The sequence below is a fragment of the Chrysemys picta genome, chromosome 1, assembly GCF_011386835.1.
Source record: "Chrysemys picta bellii isolate R12L10 chromosome 1, ASM1138683v2, whole genome shotgun sequence".
Classification (NCBI taxonomy): domain Eukaryota; kingdom Metazoa; phylum Chordata; order Testudines; family Emydidae; genus Chrysemys; species Chrysemys picta.
The window spans coordinates 189,977,298-189,996,567 of record NC_088791.1 but is presented as its reverse complement, the minus strand read 5'-3'; the positions used below and the strand labels follow the sequence as shown (position 1 = coordinate 189,996,567).

Here is a 19,270-nt window from a genome sequence, read left to right as displayed (position 1 = left end):
GCCATTTGAAACTGTAATACCTCTTGATTTTGGGGGTGCCCTCTTATGGATAGGTGCCCATAAACACTGAAACACTGTTCACCGGACTTGTTGCACAAGGCTACAATTCCCAGCTACAGAGTTGAGGCTCAATTCCAGACCCACTGAAATCAATGGTGATCAAGAGAAGAGAAAAGATAGCACTAGAAGAAAAGGGGTGGGCAAGAGTTGGTTTATTAGTTAAATTCTGCCCTATTCTTTGCATTGTTCTATAGCAGGGGTCGGCAACGTTCGGCACGTGGCTCGCCAGGGTAAGCACCCTGGCGGGCCGGGCCAGTTTATTTACCTGCTGACGCGGCAGGTTCGGCCAATCGCGGCCCCCACTCGCCGCGGTTCGCCGTCCTGGGCCAATGGGGGCGGCGGGAAGCGGCGCGGGCTGAGGGATGTGCTGGCCGCGGCTTCTCGCCGCCCCCATTGGCCCAGGATGGCGAACCGCGGCCAGTGGGGGCCGCGATCGGCCGAACCTGCCTTGTCAGCAGGTAAATAAACTGGCCCGGCCCGCCAGGGTACTTACCCTGGCGAGCCGCGTGCCGAACGTTGCCGACCCCTGTTCTATAGCCTGGTCTTCCTTACAGTTGCTGTTTGGCAAGCTAAGAACATGAGCTGAACAAGCCACTCTACCTGATCCCAGGCCCAGCCAGCTTCTTGCACCAGGCAGAATTCTTTGAGTTGTCCTTGAAGATGAGCTCTGGTATATCATAGCACATCAGGAACTGGCCAACATGACTTTGAGGAAACTAAAATGTTCTTGTTTAGATGTGTGTGTGCAGAATGCCTCTTCCTAACCCGGGTATTGGAGTGTTCACCACGCATTGCTACAGTCAATTAAATTTACAGTTTCTAGTTCAACTTTCAGAAATTATGTTTTTAAATGGAAGTTAATGTAAGAATTGCATTGCCATATGTTCTTTGTAGTTGTTGCTTTTAGAAATGTTAACTTCTTTCCTTTCCACAGAGTGTGTAGTGGCATGCCATGCATTTGTGGAAGTGAATGCTTTGGGCCTCACAGTAGCTGCCCTGAGCAGCTATGATTCCAATATGCGAGCAGCGGCGTACTATATCCTGGGTTCCTTTCGTTCTCACCTGGAAGGAGCTCGCTTTCGAGAGCAGAGACAGGTACCAATGTTCTAGATTTAGCTTATCCATGATATTAGAACCTGCCTTGGTAGGCAGACTAGGGCAAATTAATTCCTGGAAGGGACCCATTCACCAGCCTCTAGTGTCCACTGGCCCTTGGATGGGTGAGCAAACAGGTTTCTCAAGCCCTGATTCAGTCTTTAGTATTATTATTAGTCTGTCCTCAAAGATGGGATTATGTTTCTCGCACTCTTTCACTTTTCCCAGAGTTAGCAATTCCCAGCTATAGAAATGTGTACTTAAGAGTTGATTGAATTCATATAATGGTTTTTTAAAAGATCTGTTAAGCTTTTTCCTATTCTGTTTTCATCTTTCTGTATTTATTATGATTATAATCAGTGAGCTTTAAAAAAAAATAAACATTTGGAATTCTTAGAACAGTCATTCTGCTGGGATTGTGGCTTGATTTGTTACTTGTAAAATACAATTAAGGCCTATTTTCCCACACTCCCATTGAGGAATGTCCTGCTGTATTATCTGATGATGAGTAATACTAGAGCTTTCTCTTTCTTGTGCGACAGCTCCTCTATCTTATGGATGTTGTGCAAAATGGAATCAGACAACCGAATCTCAGGTTTACTTTCTCTTTGACCCTCTTCGTTGCTAGAGTGGTGCAGCAAATGCTGAAGCCAGGTATTGTAGATTAAATTGTATGTTCTGTGGTTTAGCTTCTGGGGCCAAAGCAGGGAAAACAACATTGCATAGAACGATTAGTTTCAGTGATACTGTAGAATCAAAGCATATTGGTAAACATAGCCACCATGAGACATGCTATAACACAGTCTCCACTCCAGCATTTCCCCTGGAAGCCAGATGTATTGCAACTCTACCTCAGTTTCCTCCACTGTCCTTTTACCTGCTCCAGCTGTGGGCGTGGCCTGGCCCTACCACTTTACAGAGTTCAGCTCCTTCCAGTGCCTTAGAGACCCTTACAAAAATGCCAACGAAAATATATAGCCCGGACAGGCTCCTGTGTCCCAAACAACCCCACTGTCGAGGGGCTGGCGCTCTCCTCTCCTCCCTCAGGGGCAGAGGTGTGCTAGACCATCGGGAGCCCTAAGCAGGAATATTCCCCCCTTCCCAACACATACTAAAAAAGTGAATGGGGGTCCCCTTGAGCTGCTCGGGGCCCTAATCAATTGCTTAGTCTGCTAATGCCTAGCACCGGCTCTGCTCAGGGGCTCAGGCATGCAGGTCATCACGGTTCCTGTCTTCAGTCAGGCTCCTTGCCATCCATAAGACAGCCTGTCTGCTGTACTCCCTCCACACCAGCCTCCAGCTGCTGGACTTCCCTCTTTAAACTCCCCTTTCAGGCTTAACGGCCAACCCTGATGTAGCAAGGTTTGACTAATTAAGCCTCAAATTGCTGTTTAACCCTTTCCAGTCAGAGACAGAGTTTATGTGCCCTATCCCGCATGCCTTCAAATGTTTTGAGGAAAAACCTTCATTAGAATCTAAATCTTATGCACTGACTTATTGGAGGAGTGGAAAGTGTCATGCTTTGTGTGCAAGTGGTTCCCAGTTCAGATCCCATCTAATCTGTTGCAAAGGAGGTGGATATTGTCTTCACAAATTTTGGGCTCAGTACAGGAATAACTGGGTGAAAACGAATGGCTTGTGTTATATAGGAGATCAGACAAGATGATCTAATGGTCCTTTTGGGACTTAGAATCTATGTGTGCATGCCTGATTTAGTCATGCAAATAGCCTGATATCTGTGCAAGCCAGGTGGGATATTTGCACGCCTAAATCCAGGCATTAATGCATGCATCTCCAGATTTGGCCATAATACAAAAGTTTAAAAAATGTGGTCTGTGGAGACTTGGCAATTTGCATGGTGTGCTGGCTCTCCTCTGTGTTTACATCTAAAAATATAGGAAAATACTTTCCTTGTATTACTTTTCCGTTTGATTAGTTACTGTAATTGCCACAAGAATGTTTATAGGATGGTGTATGGGAGGAGAGGTGGTCTGCAGTATTGCAAAAGGATCAGGTGTCCACAAGACAGTCTCTTTTAAGCTGTGGTTCACACTATGGAAAATGTTGGTGAATCCCTGCCCTAAATGGCTATTTTTATCAAATATATAAAATGTGGAATAACTGCATAATGTTTCAGTGATGTGTTTCTTTGGTACTGATGTTTTCCTGTAAGCTAAAACCAATGATTGCATGGTCTGGAATTTGTCCATGATTTTGAGTTTGCTTTTCCTATAACACTCTTCACCATGCTTAATATCCTGTATTTTTTAATAAGATTCCCTGGGGCTTATCTGTGAATTTCACTGAGGGGTTTGCTTTTAACTCTGCAGTAGATTTTAATTTCTGAGTGAAGGGTAACTTTGGAAGTACAGTATTGAGAATTGACCAGTGTTAAATATTCATGTGATCATTTGCTTGGTGCATTCTCTGGTTGTGTATTTTTGTTTTAAGTAAAATTAATGGTTAACAATAATACCTTCACTGTTACAGTATGAGAACATCATACTTGCCACACAGTGAAATATTTCTGACATCTACTGAGGCAACATAAAGTGTAGATCTCACTTCAACAGTGAGGTTGTGAATGTGCACACTTACATTTCCCTCCTCGGCAATAACCACTGAAATCTGTTCACAGAGGAGCACATGTACACTAAGATAAATAAATTCCTTCTGTCGCATCAGTACTTGGACTTGAAGAAAGTACCAGGATTTTATCAGCTTTTCTACAGCTTTGATTTAGAGGTAATGTGAGATTTATGTCTTGTATGTTTCATAAACCCTCAGAGAGCAATATATTGCCTGGCTTAGCCAGTATTATGACTTGAGGGTGTTAATGTCTAGTAATCAACCAAAAAATCCCAGCAATTTTCTACTCAACACTTGTAATTATTTACTGGCATTTTTGTTTCATTTTTATTTTCATATAAATATTCATTATTTCTTTTGTGGTGGTGCCTACTGGGCCCAATTAGGAATCAAAGCTCCACTGTGCCAGGCACCGTGCAAACACAGAATGAAGATCTAGTCCCTGCCCTGAAGAGCTTACAGTGATAGTCTAACTTAGTTATTAATGCTGAAATCAGTGAAGATATTTTAGAAATAGCAACCTTTTAAATTTTGTCTCTGATCACATTTGCCCCATTGACCCATTATTCCTGCAGAAATCTCGTCTGTTGGTTACATTTTGTGGTGGTAAAAACTGAAAAGAGGAAGTCCGGAAAAGTTGATATTGCCACTTACAGGAAACTGTATTGTTTGTGCTAAGGCTTTTCCCAGCATGTTTTACTTTGAAATTGGTGACTCTGGCACTTTTCTATGTGGTTTCCAGCACAAAACAGAACGTGAGTGGGTTCTTGGGCTTCTTGGAGAAGGACTGCGAGATAAGCACTGCTATGAGCTGTACAACTATCAGAGGATTTTCCATGTCATTTTGTGCTTCTTCAACAGTCCACTGTGTGATGAAGCCTCCCAGGTAATTAAAAAGGAAAAAAATGTAAAACTTCAAGCAAATTAAGAAGGGACATATAGATGCTCTTCTTTCAAACTGACTATTGTTCAATTGTATGGGGGGAAATATCCACTTACATCAAGACTATGTGCCACATTCTCATCATGGACCTGCACCATTTTTCACCAGCTGACCGTAATGGTCAGTGGCCTCATCTGCACCAGTGAAACTAACTTTTGAAATTGTAATTTGTGCACTTTCAGTTGCGGAGTTGGGCCTTTGCCCTTTTTAGGATGGTTCACAAGCCAGCATTCCACCTTCACTGTACCCTAAACGCTAGCCTAAAGTAATAATATTAATAGCTTGCTTTGTTGTATCAATGCAGCCTGTTTATAAGTTTGTCAGAAATGAAGGGCTCAGTCCTATAGGTCAGTGGTCTCCAAACTTTTTTGATCATGCATCCCTATCAGTAAAAAAAATTGTGAGCATGCACCCCCCTGCCGCGCCAGCTCTACCAAAGGAGAAAAGAAAAAAAAAAGGAAGGCACTCGGACTCCCGCTCGAACTGCCGAAGCAAAAATAAATAAATAAAAGGGCTCCTCCTGCACGTAACCCCAAAGGATCCTCTTGCACACCCCCTGATCCAGTAACATAGGGGGCATCCTTACAGTGGAGAAAAGTGGAGGCTTATGTCAGCATTTTTAAAACTGAGTGATTTTGTTTCCTCAATTTTTGGACACCCAACTTGAGTCATCTTAAAGAAGCCTAACTTTCAGAAAATGTGGAGCATCCACCCTTGGAAAATCAGGTCCTTTATGGTATCTCAAGTTGGGCACTCAGAAATTGAGGTATCCAAAATCACTAGTTGCCTTTGAAAATCTTGGCCTACAAATAAAAAAATATCTTGTTGCCTGGGCACTGCTTCTCATTAATGATTCTAATATATCTGCCTCAAAATTAGAAAGTTTGGTGTTCTTGGGCCATTCTGAAGAACTTGAAATGTTTTGTTACAGTGTTTGCCTTTATGTGATTAGATACTGTCCACCAATTTTTCTAAATAGTTCACATTTTTGATTTACTTCTGTATGAATGGGTATTTTAATAGCTGCCTCTATTAGCTATCCCTCTAAAAATACATTTTAAAAACATTTTTGTTTACTCACATCACAAAATGTATAACAATTGGTGTTCCCAGTAGAGGAATGCCATAAGTGATGTAATAATAACAAATGCCTTGAACTCCTATAACACTGCAATCCAGGCACTTTACAAAATCTCAGAACACTATACAAAAATTAACTCATTATGCCTCACAACACCCCTGGAAGGTAGGTATCATTATTGTGATTTTATAGCTGGGGAAACCTGAGATGTACTGAAATTGAATAGCTTGCCTCTGGTTACATAGCAAAAGCTAAACATAGAAGCCAGGTCTCCTGACTCCCTATTCTGTGCTTTAACTTCTAGACAGACTTCCTTTCTATGGCCCTATTCAGCAAAGTACTTAAGCATGTACCTAGCCTTCAGTAGTCCCATTGACTCGTGCTTTGATGCAGCTTATCTGTTTAAGTTCAGTGAGGAACGGGTGCCTACGTCTCTGCGATATATCATCAAAACTAAGGGGCTCCAGCTGATGTCTGTGTGGAAGGTTATAGGGTTCAGTCAGGCATTTTCCCTGTCTTGTCGTTGTTTTCATTTGAATAAAAGCTTATCAAAAAATTAGATTACTGTTCTATCATTCCTAAATGTTTATACTAGTGAACTAGCCCACAGCTATAGTTTATTGAAATAAAAGTATGTTTTGTTTTCTGTTTCAGAGTCACATTCTGGAAATACTGCAAAATGCTGCACGTATCACTAAAGCAGCCTATGAACTGATACGAGACCATAGCCTCTTAACCTGGATATTGTATATTCTGGAGAAAAGGTACATAGAAGGGGGATGTTGTTGTAATGAGAAATAATTGTACTCTTTGTGTATAAAGGGAGTATTTGTGCAATTGAAAACAAAAATAAAAAGGTTTATTCACACATCTGTGTGTGTGAAAGAGACTTACATAGAGGTATCCAGTCAGTAAATTTTGGGGGTTGTTTTTTAGAAGTTTCTCACAAAGGTACTATCAAGATGACATATTAGGATAGCGCATTAGCCATTCACTTCTTCAAAGGTTGCTGTAGGCACCCAATCCTGCAATGACCTCTGCATGGCTATTAATTTGATCCTCTATCCTGAATTGGCTGTAATCTCACTCACTCACTCCTTCCTTCCTTTTGCACAGATAATTCTTACCAGCTAGACAAGGAATCAGGAGAATCTGTGCTAAAAACAGACTGAGCATGCTCCCAGGCCCACCTGCAGATCAATTTGCAGAGCATAAACCTTGTAGGTGCCTTTCTTCACACCTGTCTGGAAGTGGAAGCATGGATTTGGCCCAATATGCACAATACTTATTTTGTGATTAGATTAGAAAGCATCTTCCTTGCCTATGATCAGGCAACAGGGATATTGTTTCTAATTATGTGGGATGGGTCACTGACCTCCAAGGTAATGAATAATAGACATAATAATAGCTTTTGTTGTGTTAATAAAATGCAGACAATTGATGATCAGCATGCTGACACCTATAATAGATCTTTTAATGGAAAAAGAAAGATTGATGATTTGTCCTCCTAAAGCAATAGTGGGCAACCTGTGGCCCGCTGTCCGTCAGGTTAATCCGCTGGCGGGCAGCAAGACAGTTTATTTACATTGGCCATTCCTGGCCAATGGGAACTGCGGGAAGCGGCGCGGGCCAATTTGTCCAATTTGTTTTTAAAACTTCCAATGACTCTACCACCTCCCCTGGAAGCCTATTCCAGAGCTTAACTATCTTTATAGTTAGAAAGTTTTTCCTAATATCCAACCTAAAACTCCTTGCTGCAGATTAAGCCCATTGCTTCTTATCCTGCCTTCAGTGGACATGGAGAGCATTGATCACAGTCCTTTTTATAACAGCCCTTAACATCTTGGAAGACTATTATCAAGTCCCACCTCACTCTTCTTTTCTCAAGACTAAACATGCCCAGTTGTTTCCTGATAGGTCAAGTTTTCTAAACCTTTTATCATTTTTGCTGCTCTCCTCTGAACTCTCTCCTAAATTGTGGCACCCAGAACTGGACACAGTACTCCAGCTAAGACCTCACCAGTGCCACGTAGTATGGGAAAATTACCTCCTGTGTCTTATGTACAGCATTCCTGTTAATACACCCCAGCATCATATTAGACTTTTTGCAACAGCATCACATTGATGACTCATATCTAGTTTGTGGTCCACTGTAACCTCCAAATCCTTTTCAGCAATACTACTGCCTAGACAGTTACTCCCCATTTCGTAGTTGTGCATTTGATTTTTTTCATTCCTAAGTAAAGTACTTTGCTCTTGTCTTTATTGAATTTCATCTTATTGAATTCAGACCAATTCTCCAATTTTTCAAGGTCATTTTGAATTCTAATCCTCTCCTCCAAAGTGCTTGCAACCCCTACCAGCTTGGTGTCATCTGCAAATGAAAAATCCTTAATACAAACCATAAGGGAAACTCATGTTTTAAACAGTAATTGATATAAAACAAATGGTGGCCGTTGCATAGTTTACAGTTTAATGGATTGCTTTGGAAAATTATTCAGATTTAATGAAAGATATAGTTGAGTCAAAAATCACTAGTTCTATTTATGGACCTTTGCCAGAAAGCTCTGTCAATTCCTCATAATAATAATAATTAATATGTAGCTCTTATAAAATGTTACAAATTGTACAGATGGGGAAACTGAGGCACAGAGTGGCAAAGTGACTTGTCTGAGGTCACTCAGCAGGCCAGTGGCAGAGTGGGGAATAGAACCTAGGTCTCCAGAATTCCAGAACAATGCTGTAGTCACTAGGCTACACTGCTACCCATAGAGGTGTTTTTTATTCTATGGCATCTAAACAGGAAATGTTGGGAATTCTCAATGTATGGGGGAAGCCTGGCAACCAAGGCCTCAATCCTGCAACGAGTTCTACCTGGGTAGAATCCTGAGCCCATTTGGAGCCCCATTGACTTCAGGCCTACCTGCATGTTCAGGGCCCCAAATGCTAACATGTGGCTCCTTCTAGGAGATGGATTGGATGGTGACCAGGTCAGTTTCTGCATTCCACAAAGACATTTTTGTTTGTCTTTCAGGTTTCTGGAAAACAAGGTGCTAACCAGTGTAATCTCCTTAGTCCATACTCTGTGGATAACAAATTTAGGAAACAAAGGAAGGGCGATGCCACTTCAAACTCTTTGCAAAAAAGAGCCACAGGAGAACCAGAAGTTCCTTCCTCTTCAGCTTATAAATGAGTTTCTGTATGTTTTGATCATGCTTGTTAAACACATTCGGTAAGTCTTTTCCAATCAGGCTTCGAGGCTTATGTAATCACGTTGTTATTCAGTTTGAAATATATTAGGCCATCATGAATTCACTTAATCTCTGATAAATTAGCCCTTTCCCCATTTTAAATGGTGATAATGAACCTGGGTGGAGAAACTTGTGCAGAAAGATTTTGCTTTTAAAAATATTAACAATGAAGTGGTGACTGTAAGGTGACTCATGTTCTAAGTACTGGATAGGTAGTTTTTAAAAAGGCAGCATTATGTAATTTGTCCTTTTCCTGCTAGATCAGAGCCTGAATCCAGCACTTCAGCTCTCTGGCAGGTCTCCTCCCTGAAAAGCTTCAAGCTCACTCTGCCTGAGCAGTGGCCACAGTCTGGACAGCGAGTGGCACAGTCTCCATTGATGAGTTCTGCTAGGTCCCTACTTGATGCTTGGGCCAGATCCTCAAAGATATTTAGACACCTAACTCCCACTGAAATCAATGAGAGCTAGGTTCTTAAATACCCCTGAGGATCTGGGAGTAGGTCCATACCTTCTGAAGACCCCGCCGACTGGGTTTGCATTCATTATCTGATGCAGCCTTGGTTAGCAAGTGGTCTGTGTGGGGGAATCCGGCTCAGGCAAAGTGGTATAGGGAGGTATAGGCTAACAATGCAAAATTTTCAAAAATGACAAAGTGTTCCAGGTGCCTGAGTCACTTTTGAAAATGTTACCCAAAATTGTTCTCCAGCTCTGGCAGTTCTTCCCCTGTGGAAGCCTGTCTGTGTGCTGACAGCTGGACTGCCCGCCTGACAGAGGAAGAGGATTTATTACTATTATTTATCATTTGTCTTCTCTGTTTAGATAATAAGCCCTTAGGGGCAGGGACTGTCTCTGTTTGTACAGCATCTAACACAGTGAGGCACTGATCTCAGCCTCTAGTTGCTACCATACAAATAATAAATATAGTCATGGTTAAGCTTTTTAAAGCTGACACTAGTGGAGTTGACTCCGTACTCAGTGGAGCTTCAATGAGTAGTGTGGCTGACTCACTTAGTTGGCTTTGAAAAATCTTAGCCAATAATAGTAATTGTGCGAGGTGTAGAATACAGGTGTGATAAAAAGACAGTCCCTTTCTCAAAGGGTTTACAGTTTTCCCCTGTTGTCTTTTGACATTTATGCTGAGAGAACAGACAAACCAGGTCATGGTGAGCAAGGAGAGATGACAAGGAAACTGGTGATGTTTGGTACAATAAGCAGTGGTCTCATTCTACCTTAGCCATTCATCCAGATGGGTGTTTGTCACAACACGAAAAATAAATGTATTGTTCTTCCCTCTTGAAGTTTGAAAACTCATGTAAAATAAATACTTTTAGATGAAGCACCAGAGCATTTCCCACACTACTGTGTGCTGTCTGGCTTTTTCTGTTACCTTTTCCAGGCTGCAAGTAATCTGTAGAGCAGAGTTGTGGTGTATGTGATTTTTTGTCTCTGTCCCATCAGGCACTAATGGAGAGAAGCAGCAGAAATTCAGTCTGAGTGAGATTAACTGTCTCTTGCAGCCTAAGAAACTAAATTTAAAAAATCGGAGGACTTTAAATAGCCATGTATTTAGCTTTTTTCTTTGGTTAACATGTAGAAAAATATATTTTATGAATTTTTTTAAAATTTCCTTTTTCTTTTTGAAATAGGACCAACTTGGATTTTGCCACGCTCACTCAGTTTTTCAGTACGTTCAGTTCTGTGCTAGGATACCGAGTTACTGTTGTTGAGGCCTTCAGACAAATGGGCAGATTTACTGTAAATGAGAGTGTCCTTTCAAACAAAGATGTCCTAATGCTCTTGCATAAGTGGGCCATCATTGAAAGAAATCTGCAGCTCCAAGAAGATGTGCAAACAACTGCTCAAAAATATCAAGTCAAAGAGTTGCTTAGTAAGTATTAAAAATGTTGATTTAAAAGCGCAGTGGTTGCAGTGTTTTTTAACTTTGTTTAAACAAATAAAAGTGGATTCTGAGCGCTTTTAGGAACCAATATTTCCAAAGGAAACCAGTTTTAAAGTAAGAAAAAAATCAGTAATAAAGCAGGTATTGTGGTTTGTAAAAATATATTTTATTATATTTTCACATGAAAGTAAATACAGTTTTAAAAAAATTGTGTGGAGGCTTAGTCATCAGCTTGCCATAATAAACTAAAAGTGTTAAAAATATTCTATCTGACAGAATGGCATAATGACTGTGGCAGATTGTGTGGACAATATTTTCTGGGGTTTGGCAGCCTGTTTGTATCTGTTGCATGTTCTATTAGTGAATATAAGCCTTGCAACAGAAATATCTGATCAAGAAGCCAATGGGTTAAGCAGCTGGAATGATGAAATTCTGACCCAGACAGTTTTGCTGGGTGGTCTCTTCCGTTTAATAAAGTTGTCTCATTTCAGATGGTATATACCTTTCAAGAACCTTACATCAGAATTATTTTTATATCGGTATTAAATTAATTTTTTTTTTAAGAATCTTCAGAGTGGATTTCAGTTTTTCACCTTTTTGCTTTCATAGCAGGACATTAAGGAATTATTTTAATAAAAATAGAAAACAACACTTTATGTATAGGTTAATATGCATTTCTTTCCGTGTTTTTAAAGGACACTGCAGAGTTAAACATTTTCCAAAATGTACATTTTGTAAAAATAAGTTTTAACAAAACTGAAGATTATATAAAAATATTGTTATGATTTAAAAAGAAAACAAAATGCCAGTGGGAATAGTGTTCTAAACAAACATACAGTGGTCTACAGCGTTTGCAGCCAAAGCCTTGCAGTGTTCTGAGAGTGCTTGAGAACCTAAAAATGAAATTGATTTGAAACTGGGTATAAATCAAAAATGAAATTGACTAGTCTATTTTCATTGTCATGCTGAGAGAAATACAAAAAGTAAAGGAACAGCACAATGAGTGAAAAGCAAATTCGACTTTTTACCGTCTTTCCATTTCAATAATATATAAGGATATTGGGAGGAGGGGAAGAAGAGGGGTATATTTTTTTAATCCAGTGCACCGGGATCAGTGATACTGTAGTTTTTACAGAATATGTTGTCACTTAACAAAGTATATATATATTAAAAGCCCACCAAATTTTAAAAGATGTCAAAAATATTTTTTTAGGTATTTCTAGGGATTCTATATATTTGCCTGTGCCATATTATTAATATATATATATAATTTTAGTTTAGTGAATTATGTTTGCATTTGTTACCATTTCTATAGTTAACAATCAATTATTGTGTCCAGTTTCATTCTCCAGCCTTCAGCAGTTTATAAGACAGTCACAAAAATTCCCTTTGACATGAAATGTTGCTGTTAAAATCACCTGCTGGGGTTGATATTAATTTTTTTTAGTAATCGAAATTGGTTTAAATCCATTGCATTTATTGCAAAATAATTGAGATTTCTGATGACTTTCCAGATTTTTCAGAACTATTGTATCTCTGACAATGCCCCATTCAGTACTGATGCAGTAGAATAAATGCATTGCTGCTGTTTACAAGCCTTACTGCTTTGATAATATGACTAGCAATGAATTGAACTGAAAGTTTCACATAACCTTACATAAAAGTCTAAGCCTTCACAAGATCAGTGACAAACTACATCCTGTGGATGTGGGGCCCACTGAAGTCAATGGAAAGACACCCATTGGCTTCATTGAGCTTTGGATCAGGGTCCTAGTGAAGTAATTGCATCCTTTGCAGTTAGAAGCTTTAATTCAACAGGGTACCTAAGCATGTAACTTAACTTTTTAAGCACACAAATACTACTTTTTTTTTTTTTAAATCAGGCCAGAAGCATGTACCTTGCAACCTCCCAGCAGCTGTAATTACACAAGGCCATCCTCCCTGTATTATTGCTTTGTAGTGACGAGAGTTTTTGAAGGGCTTGAAATGTTTTTTTATTTTTCCCATTTACAGAAAATATTAAAGAAAAGAACAAAGGTCAAGTCCCATTTCGGCCTTCATCTCGCCATGTTCGGAAAAAGGATGTGGTAGAAAGAGAAGAAGAAACGGACTCAGAGCTGAAGGTCTCAAACTTAGAGAAATGCAGAGACCATCTGGAGTCCATATTGGTTCATTGGGAGCCTGTTTATCCAGCCCCGTTTGCTAAACTTCCAGAGGAACAGCTTGAATCTACTGATCCAGAGAATGAAACTATCAGTCTTACATGTGCAACTGCTTACATAGTAACCAAATGGCTAGTGAAGTCCATGGTTGATCATAGCCTCAATATACAAAATGTATTTTTGACTCTCAAGTGGCTAAACAGTAGCATTTTGCCACACCCTCCGGTAGTGCGGGAGATTCTTAGGGATGCCACACTGAAAAGTAGTGTGTTTAAGCTTTACAACAGAATCTGTGAAGCCAACGAAGAGAAGTCATCAAACATTGAAGAGCTCTGTTTGTTTAATACAATCATGCTTCACTTTCTGGATGCTCAGGGGTTGACTAACGCCAGTTGTCATAAGGTGGTGAAAACGTTCTGCCTGTCAGCAATGAAAGAAAAGGATGAAATCAAGAAAGGTAACTTGTCCTTTTTTTGTTTACGCTCAGTAACAAGGCAGAGGAGTAGATGACAGTAGTTGTGTAGTTAAATATTTTTCATTCATCAAATGTTTTTGAAATCTGTCTTTGCTAAGATGGAGGATCATCACTTCAGAAAGTTATGTCCTTCCCAAGAAGATAGCCTATTGGTCATTAATTAATATAGAATATGGTCTTCACCTCAAAAGAATATTTGATATAACATTAGTCCTGCTCCCCAAAAGAAGCTGTTGTCTTGGATTAAATTTGGCTTGCTTAATTATATATATGGACATCTGAAGTTGTATGGGGAAAATATTCTTGCACCAAAAGTCACATTACAGGTTCTGGTTTGCATGACACCAGCTCTGTCCATTTGTTGACAAAAGTGGTTGCTAATGGTATAATTAGCTATATTCAAAGATGGAGGTTTCCACTAAAAAGAGGGTATTTTCTATTAGAGGTGGGGAGTGGATGGTCCGAGATGAGCACAAAAAATTAGATTGTCCATTAAAGCAAAGGATTAGCAAACTCTAGCTTAAAAAAACAGCTTTGAAAGGGAAATTTTGGTAAAATAGATTTTTCCATGTTACTGTTTTGAAACTGAAGAGTATACTGATTCCTTTTTTCTTCACTTTTGTTTCACAGCTTCTTGTGTATTCCTGGCTTCTGTTTACATTGGGGACATTTGGCTTGGAGCACAGGAACCAGATATGTTTATAAGCCATGTCAAATTGATCTGTGGTGGTACAGATGGTAAATTAAATGGTGATGACAAGAAAATGCACAAACAAGCGGAAGAAGCCATGGTGTCTCTTTGCAAAGACATTTATTTAGCTATTTTGGGGCATTAATTCTCTATACTGACTCATACTCAAAATGTCAAATCCTATGTCATCACTGCTGGTAACCATGAAATCCTCTTTGAATTGTACTATGTACAAATCTAACTTGTTTTCCATACACTTGTACAAGCTCAGAAAAAGAGAGCAAGACTTAAAAGAATTCTGTACACAGAGAATGTGTAGAATATTCAAGCAGTGTTTGCTCTTTCTTTGGCAGACAAGGGCAAGGTGGGACGCTGGAGCTATGATATAATTTATACTGCAAACATTTTTTACTTTCTAGAATACTAAAAAGAAAAATTGCTGATTACTGCAGTGCCTCCAAACTCATTTTCATTTCCCCATTGGCCAGAGAACACAAGTCCTAGCCATCAGAACCAAGGAGGTGACATAACTATGGCAAAGATCTATCTTCTCTCACTTCTGAAGACATGAGGGATGGTCTTCTATGTGCTTATCTGAGTCCTAACCCCTGCTTTTCCAGAGAGTGGGGATGAGTGTTTCCGAAGCAGACCCAACTTCTGCATCATAGAGAGAGGGAAAAATGTGAACCTGTGTCTCCTGTGTAACAGTGACATGCACTAGGTTACTGCTGACTGGGACAGTCTAAAGACTCAGATTTCAATAGGATAATGATTGGTCCTTCTGCCTATTTTCTCAGTAAAAGCACAATGCTATGGTACTGCTTCACTTATGTTAAATCCAAAGATTGCTTTCTTCAAATTAAGGCAAAAAATAGTATAATTGACCAAAACAAGACCTAAATGAATTGTTCCTCATCAAATAAAATTGTATTCTTTTGCACGTTGTCCATGAAATCTAATTAAAGATTTCTTGAACAAGACCTGGAAGGGGCAATATAATGTACCATTTCAGATATGCAAACATGCAAATGCTGCATTTCAAGCTTTGAAATGTAAAACAGGGTTTGTTGTAATTCCTCATATGTGCTATGCATAGGTACTTTGTACAGATTTCTAATTGGAAGTAAAGTCCGATATACACACTCCATTTAATGTTTATAGAATCTGTTTTTAATAGAAGTGTAACATTTCACATTCACATCATGGTATGGAATTATATTTTATATGTTAATATATTCTGAAATATAATTTATTTTCTTGTCGTTTTTATTCATAGTATCAGTCTATTTGAAGATGATTTTTAAAAAATACAGAAACATTCTCTTTGCTCATTCAGTGAAAATATATTTTATTCTAAAGGGCCCAGCAGGGGTTGTACAGTCACATAATTTAGGCCTAAAATTTGACAACCATTTAAAATGATGTGAATTTTCTTTTCAATTAAAAAAAAAAAAGCATTTTCTTAAAAAATAAATAAATAATTCACTGTTGCCAAGAAGTAGGATATTAAAGCAATAGCTGCACCCAGCAACCAAGAGCAAACTTTAGTTTCAGACCTTTACGTATTGATAACACATGGCTGTTGCTTATGCTAGTAGAGAGACACATTTCATTTTAAATGGTAGTTTCAAAAACATTAACAAGAAGAAAACTCCTTATCATGTAAGTGAGCTGACAAGTTAAAATTATTAGTCTGGCCTGTGAAGGACATACAGTTCACATGGACTTTTATCGGTGGCGCTTATCTAAATCTTTATTTGGGCACTTTTAAAAATAAGGATTGATTTCCACCTGGTGAGCTGCAATCTGTTCTACAAATGTGGTAATTAGGTACTTTTAAAAGTACAGGTTAAGTGGCCAAAGATCTTTAAAAGTTCATATGATCTATTGAATGATTTCTTTATTACTGCCCCACTACAAAGCATTCTAAGTAAACTGTTTATGTGGGCACTTAATTTAACATTTAAAAATATATTAAAAAGACAAAAACAACAAGGAGTGCAGTGGCCCTTAAAGACTAACAGATTTATTTGGGCATAAGCTTTTGTGGGTAAAAAACCTCACTTCTTCAGATGTAGGGTTTTTTTACCCACAAAAGCTTATGCCCAAATAAATCTGTTAGTCTTTAAGGTGCCACTGGACTCCTCGTTGTTTTTGTGGATACAGACTAACTCAGCTACCCCTCTGATATTAAAAAGATATAACAGCAATGTCAGTAAAAAACAAATGCAATGAATATGCCCAAGAAAACTAATCTACATTTTGAACCAAGGAGCTGCACTACTTTAAATAAAGTAAGTTGCCAACTTTGGCCCTGGTCCTACAATGAGAACTGTGTGGATGGATCGTCACTGAAGTCAATGGGGCTTTTCATGAGTGGGTCACCCCTGGTTCTCATTGTAGGGGTGTAAAGGCCTTTAACGTTCAGTAAAGATGTGATCCCATTGTCCATTGATGGATTCTGTGGACTTTGAATTGGGTCTGCAAGTACTTCCCTTTGTGTACCGTGTGTGAAATATATTTGTAGTTTTTAGCAGCAGTTGGTATTTCTCAGGATTTAAAGCAGAGCAGGAAAGATGTGGCTCAGTGGTAGTATTACAGCCCTGGGGCATTCTGACTGGTTCAGCAAGGGGTTGCTGAAGTAACAAGAGAAAAGAATTTTAGGCCTCTAGATTGGAGGTTTCTTAATAGGCTGATTCAGTAGAAATTAGGATCCTCTGAGAGTCATTTGGCATCAAGATTTTTTTTTAGGGAGCTCAGGTTGATTTTGAAGCACATAAAGGGACTGGACTTGAGTCCTACTGCTGTGGAGTTTGTAGCCTACAGAAGTGGGTAGAATTCCAGCAAACCATGAAACCTGGCAAACCACAAGGAGGAGGAGGAGCATTCACCTACAAAAAAGTATGTGAAGAAAAGTCCCTACTGGGAGGATTGGTAAACTTGAGATACCCAGAAATTGGTGTAGGTAGGAATGTCACCAGAAGGGAAGCTATTCTTCCCCAGAAGTATTTAGCATTTTTTAAGGGGTGGATTGCATTTTAGTATATTTAATATTAGTTTGTTTTCCAGGTTTGGTTTATTCTGCATATAAAGCTATTGTTTTCTTAAAGTAATTTAAAAACATATTTTATTTCCTTGTTCTTTGGACTTTGTGTAAAAATAAATAAATAAATAAAAATCCATCTTTGGTTTCCATATTACGCTGAACTGTTACATATAATGTCAAGGAAATAATAAAGAGTATACGTAACTTCAATGGGTCTGTGCTTGAATCAGGCCACATTGTAACTAAAAAAGAGAACACCAGTGATCATGGAATGACTGAGTGATTGAGATACTTCAGCAATATTCTTGGAATCAGCCATTGTGAATAGTTTTGATATCAAGTAGATGTCTGTCACAGGCTGTCATTAGTCAATAAGGAGGATGTTCACCAGTTCAGACTGAAGGCCTGAGCAGGGCAATTGGTGCAATGATCTGTTAGCACCACGTAAGCAGAAAAATATCCAGGGTGAAATATTGGCCCTATTGAAGAAAATGGAATTTTGCCAGGATTTGACCCCAAATACATATTTATTATGTCACCCATGAACCCTGCCAAGTATCTCTAATAAAAGAGGAGCACATTTGAGAAAAAAGGGGAAAGGCTGCTGTGGCCATATCTGTTTGTCTATTAAAAAGTGAGGTGCTTTGACATTTTCTTGCTAATAACCTGCCTTGAATTCCTGCAATCATTTCCACACCCACCCACCTGGTCCATGACTCAGTCTGACTCAACCCACTTTAACCCCTGGTGTTTCTGAGCCTATTGCTGGTAGATAGACTTGCTTTAAAAAATATTCTACAATACTATTTGCAGTATCGCCAACCCCCAACATTAAATCATGAGACATGAGATTTTTTTTAAAGGTTATGTTGTCTGTTCGGTCTCTGATTTTTGAACTGCCCTTGTCCATCCTTAGTGTCTGTGAGACAATTAGTATTGCCAGTTCCCAGATTTGTAGAGTATGGTGATTCGGTGACCTGCCTGATGGTACGGAGCTTCCAGCTTCTCTCCAAACCCCACACTTCTAATTAATTAATTCTGTGTCCCACTCAGCCCAGCAATTAATTATGCAACCCTCACATCAGTACTACTCCCTAGCCCCCACATCATCTTGTCCTTGTCAGCCTCGCCTCTGCTCATCCTGCAGCGTTAGGAGTTCTTCACCCCTCTCTCCCAGGCCCTTCCTCCTCCCCCTTCCTAGGCCTGGGGGTGGGGCAGCTCCAGTGGTCTTCACCCACCTTTTCCTTCCCAGGCCTGGTGTTGCAGGGATGGAGCCGAGACCAGACTGATCCATTGTTCACAGGAGGAAAGAGGAAATGGAGTTACCCTAAGCTGCAGGTCTCTTTTTGGTCCCTCCTCCCTAATTCTGTCTTGTAAGAATGGTGTCAGCTGCTCTCTCTCACTCCTACTTGACCCAAGAACCTATCTGGCTCCTGAGCAGGGCCGGCTCCAGGCACCAGCATAGGAAGCAGGTGCTTGGGGCGGCCAATTAAAAGAGGTGGCACTCCGTCCGGTATCGGGGCGGCACGTCCAGGTCTTCGGCAATTCGGCAGCGGGTCCCTCATTCCCTCTCTTCCTCTTTGAGCTGCTGCCGAATTGCCGCCGAAGAGGAAGAGGGGAGGACCTACTGCCAAAGAAGCGGTGCAATTTAGCTGAGCCAAAGTGCCACCACTCGTCCTTTTTTTTTTTTGCCGCTTGGAGCGGCAGAAAAGCTGGAACCAGCCCTGCTCCTGAGAGGAGGAGGCGTGAAAGCTATAACTATCTTCTGCAGCAGCTCTGATTGGCTGCTTTTCCCCAGGCAGTAAGAAAGTTGGAGGGGGTTTTACTTTTCCTCCAGACAGAGGGTTGGAGCGTCTCATTTCATCACCAGACTGGCTCCAGCCCTGACCAAAATCACATTAGTTGTGAAGAAATCCCAAGAGTTGGCAACACTGCAAGTTGCTGCGCTGATGATAAAACTGTCAGAAGTAAAAGACT

At 39.9% G+C, this 19,270-nt stretch overlaps 1 protein-coding gene across 4 annotated transcripts in view; it reads left to right on the top strand.

Moving 5' to 3' along the window:
- The window catches only part of URB1 (URB1 ribosome biogenesis homolog), a 92,440-nt gene extending 76,948 nt beyond the window's left edge, over positions 1–15,492 (top strand). For 3 of the 4 annotated variants that reach the window (XM_024102762.3, XM_042855754.2, XM_005283941.4), the window contains 9 exons: positions 995–1,155; positions 1,698–1,809; positions 3,794–3,900; positions 4,487–4,630; positions 6,423–6,532; positions 8,803–9,000; positions 10,666–10,907; positions 12,933–13,538; positions 14,187–15,492. In XM_024102762.3, the coding sequence (XP_023958530.2) occupies positions 995–1,155; positions 1,698–1,809; positions 3,794–3,900; positions 4,487–4,630; positions 6,423–6,532; positions 8,803–9,000; positions 10,666–10,907; positions 12,933–13,538; positions 14,187–14,392 (1,886 nt within the window). In that variant the 3' untranslated portion in view covers positions 14,393–15,492. The remainder of the gene's footprint in view (positions 1–994; positions 1,156–1,697; positions 1,810–3,793; positions 3,901–4,486; positions 4,631–6,422; positions 6,533–8,802; positions 9,001–10,665; positions 10,908–12,932; positions 13,539–14,186) is intronic. The other variant, XM_042855755.2, reaches the window with a different exon arrangement.
- Positions 15,493–19,270: the final 3,778 nt, after the last annotated feature.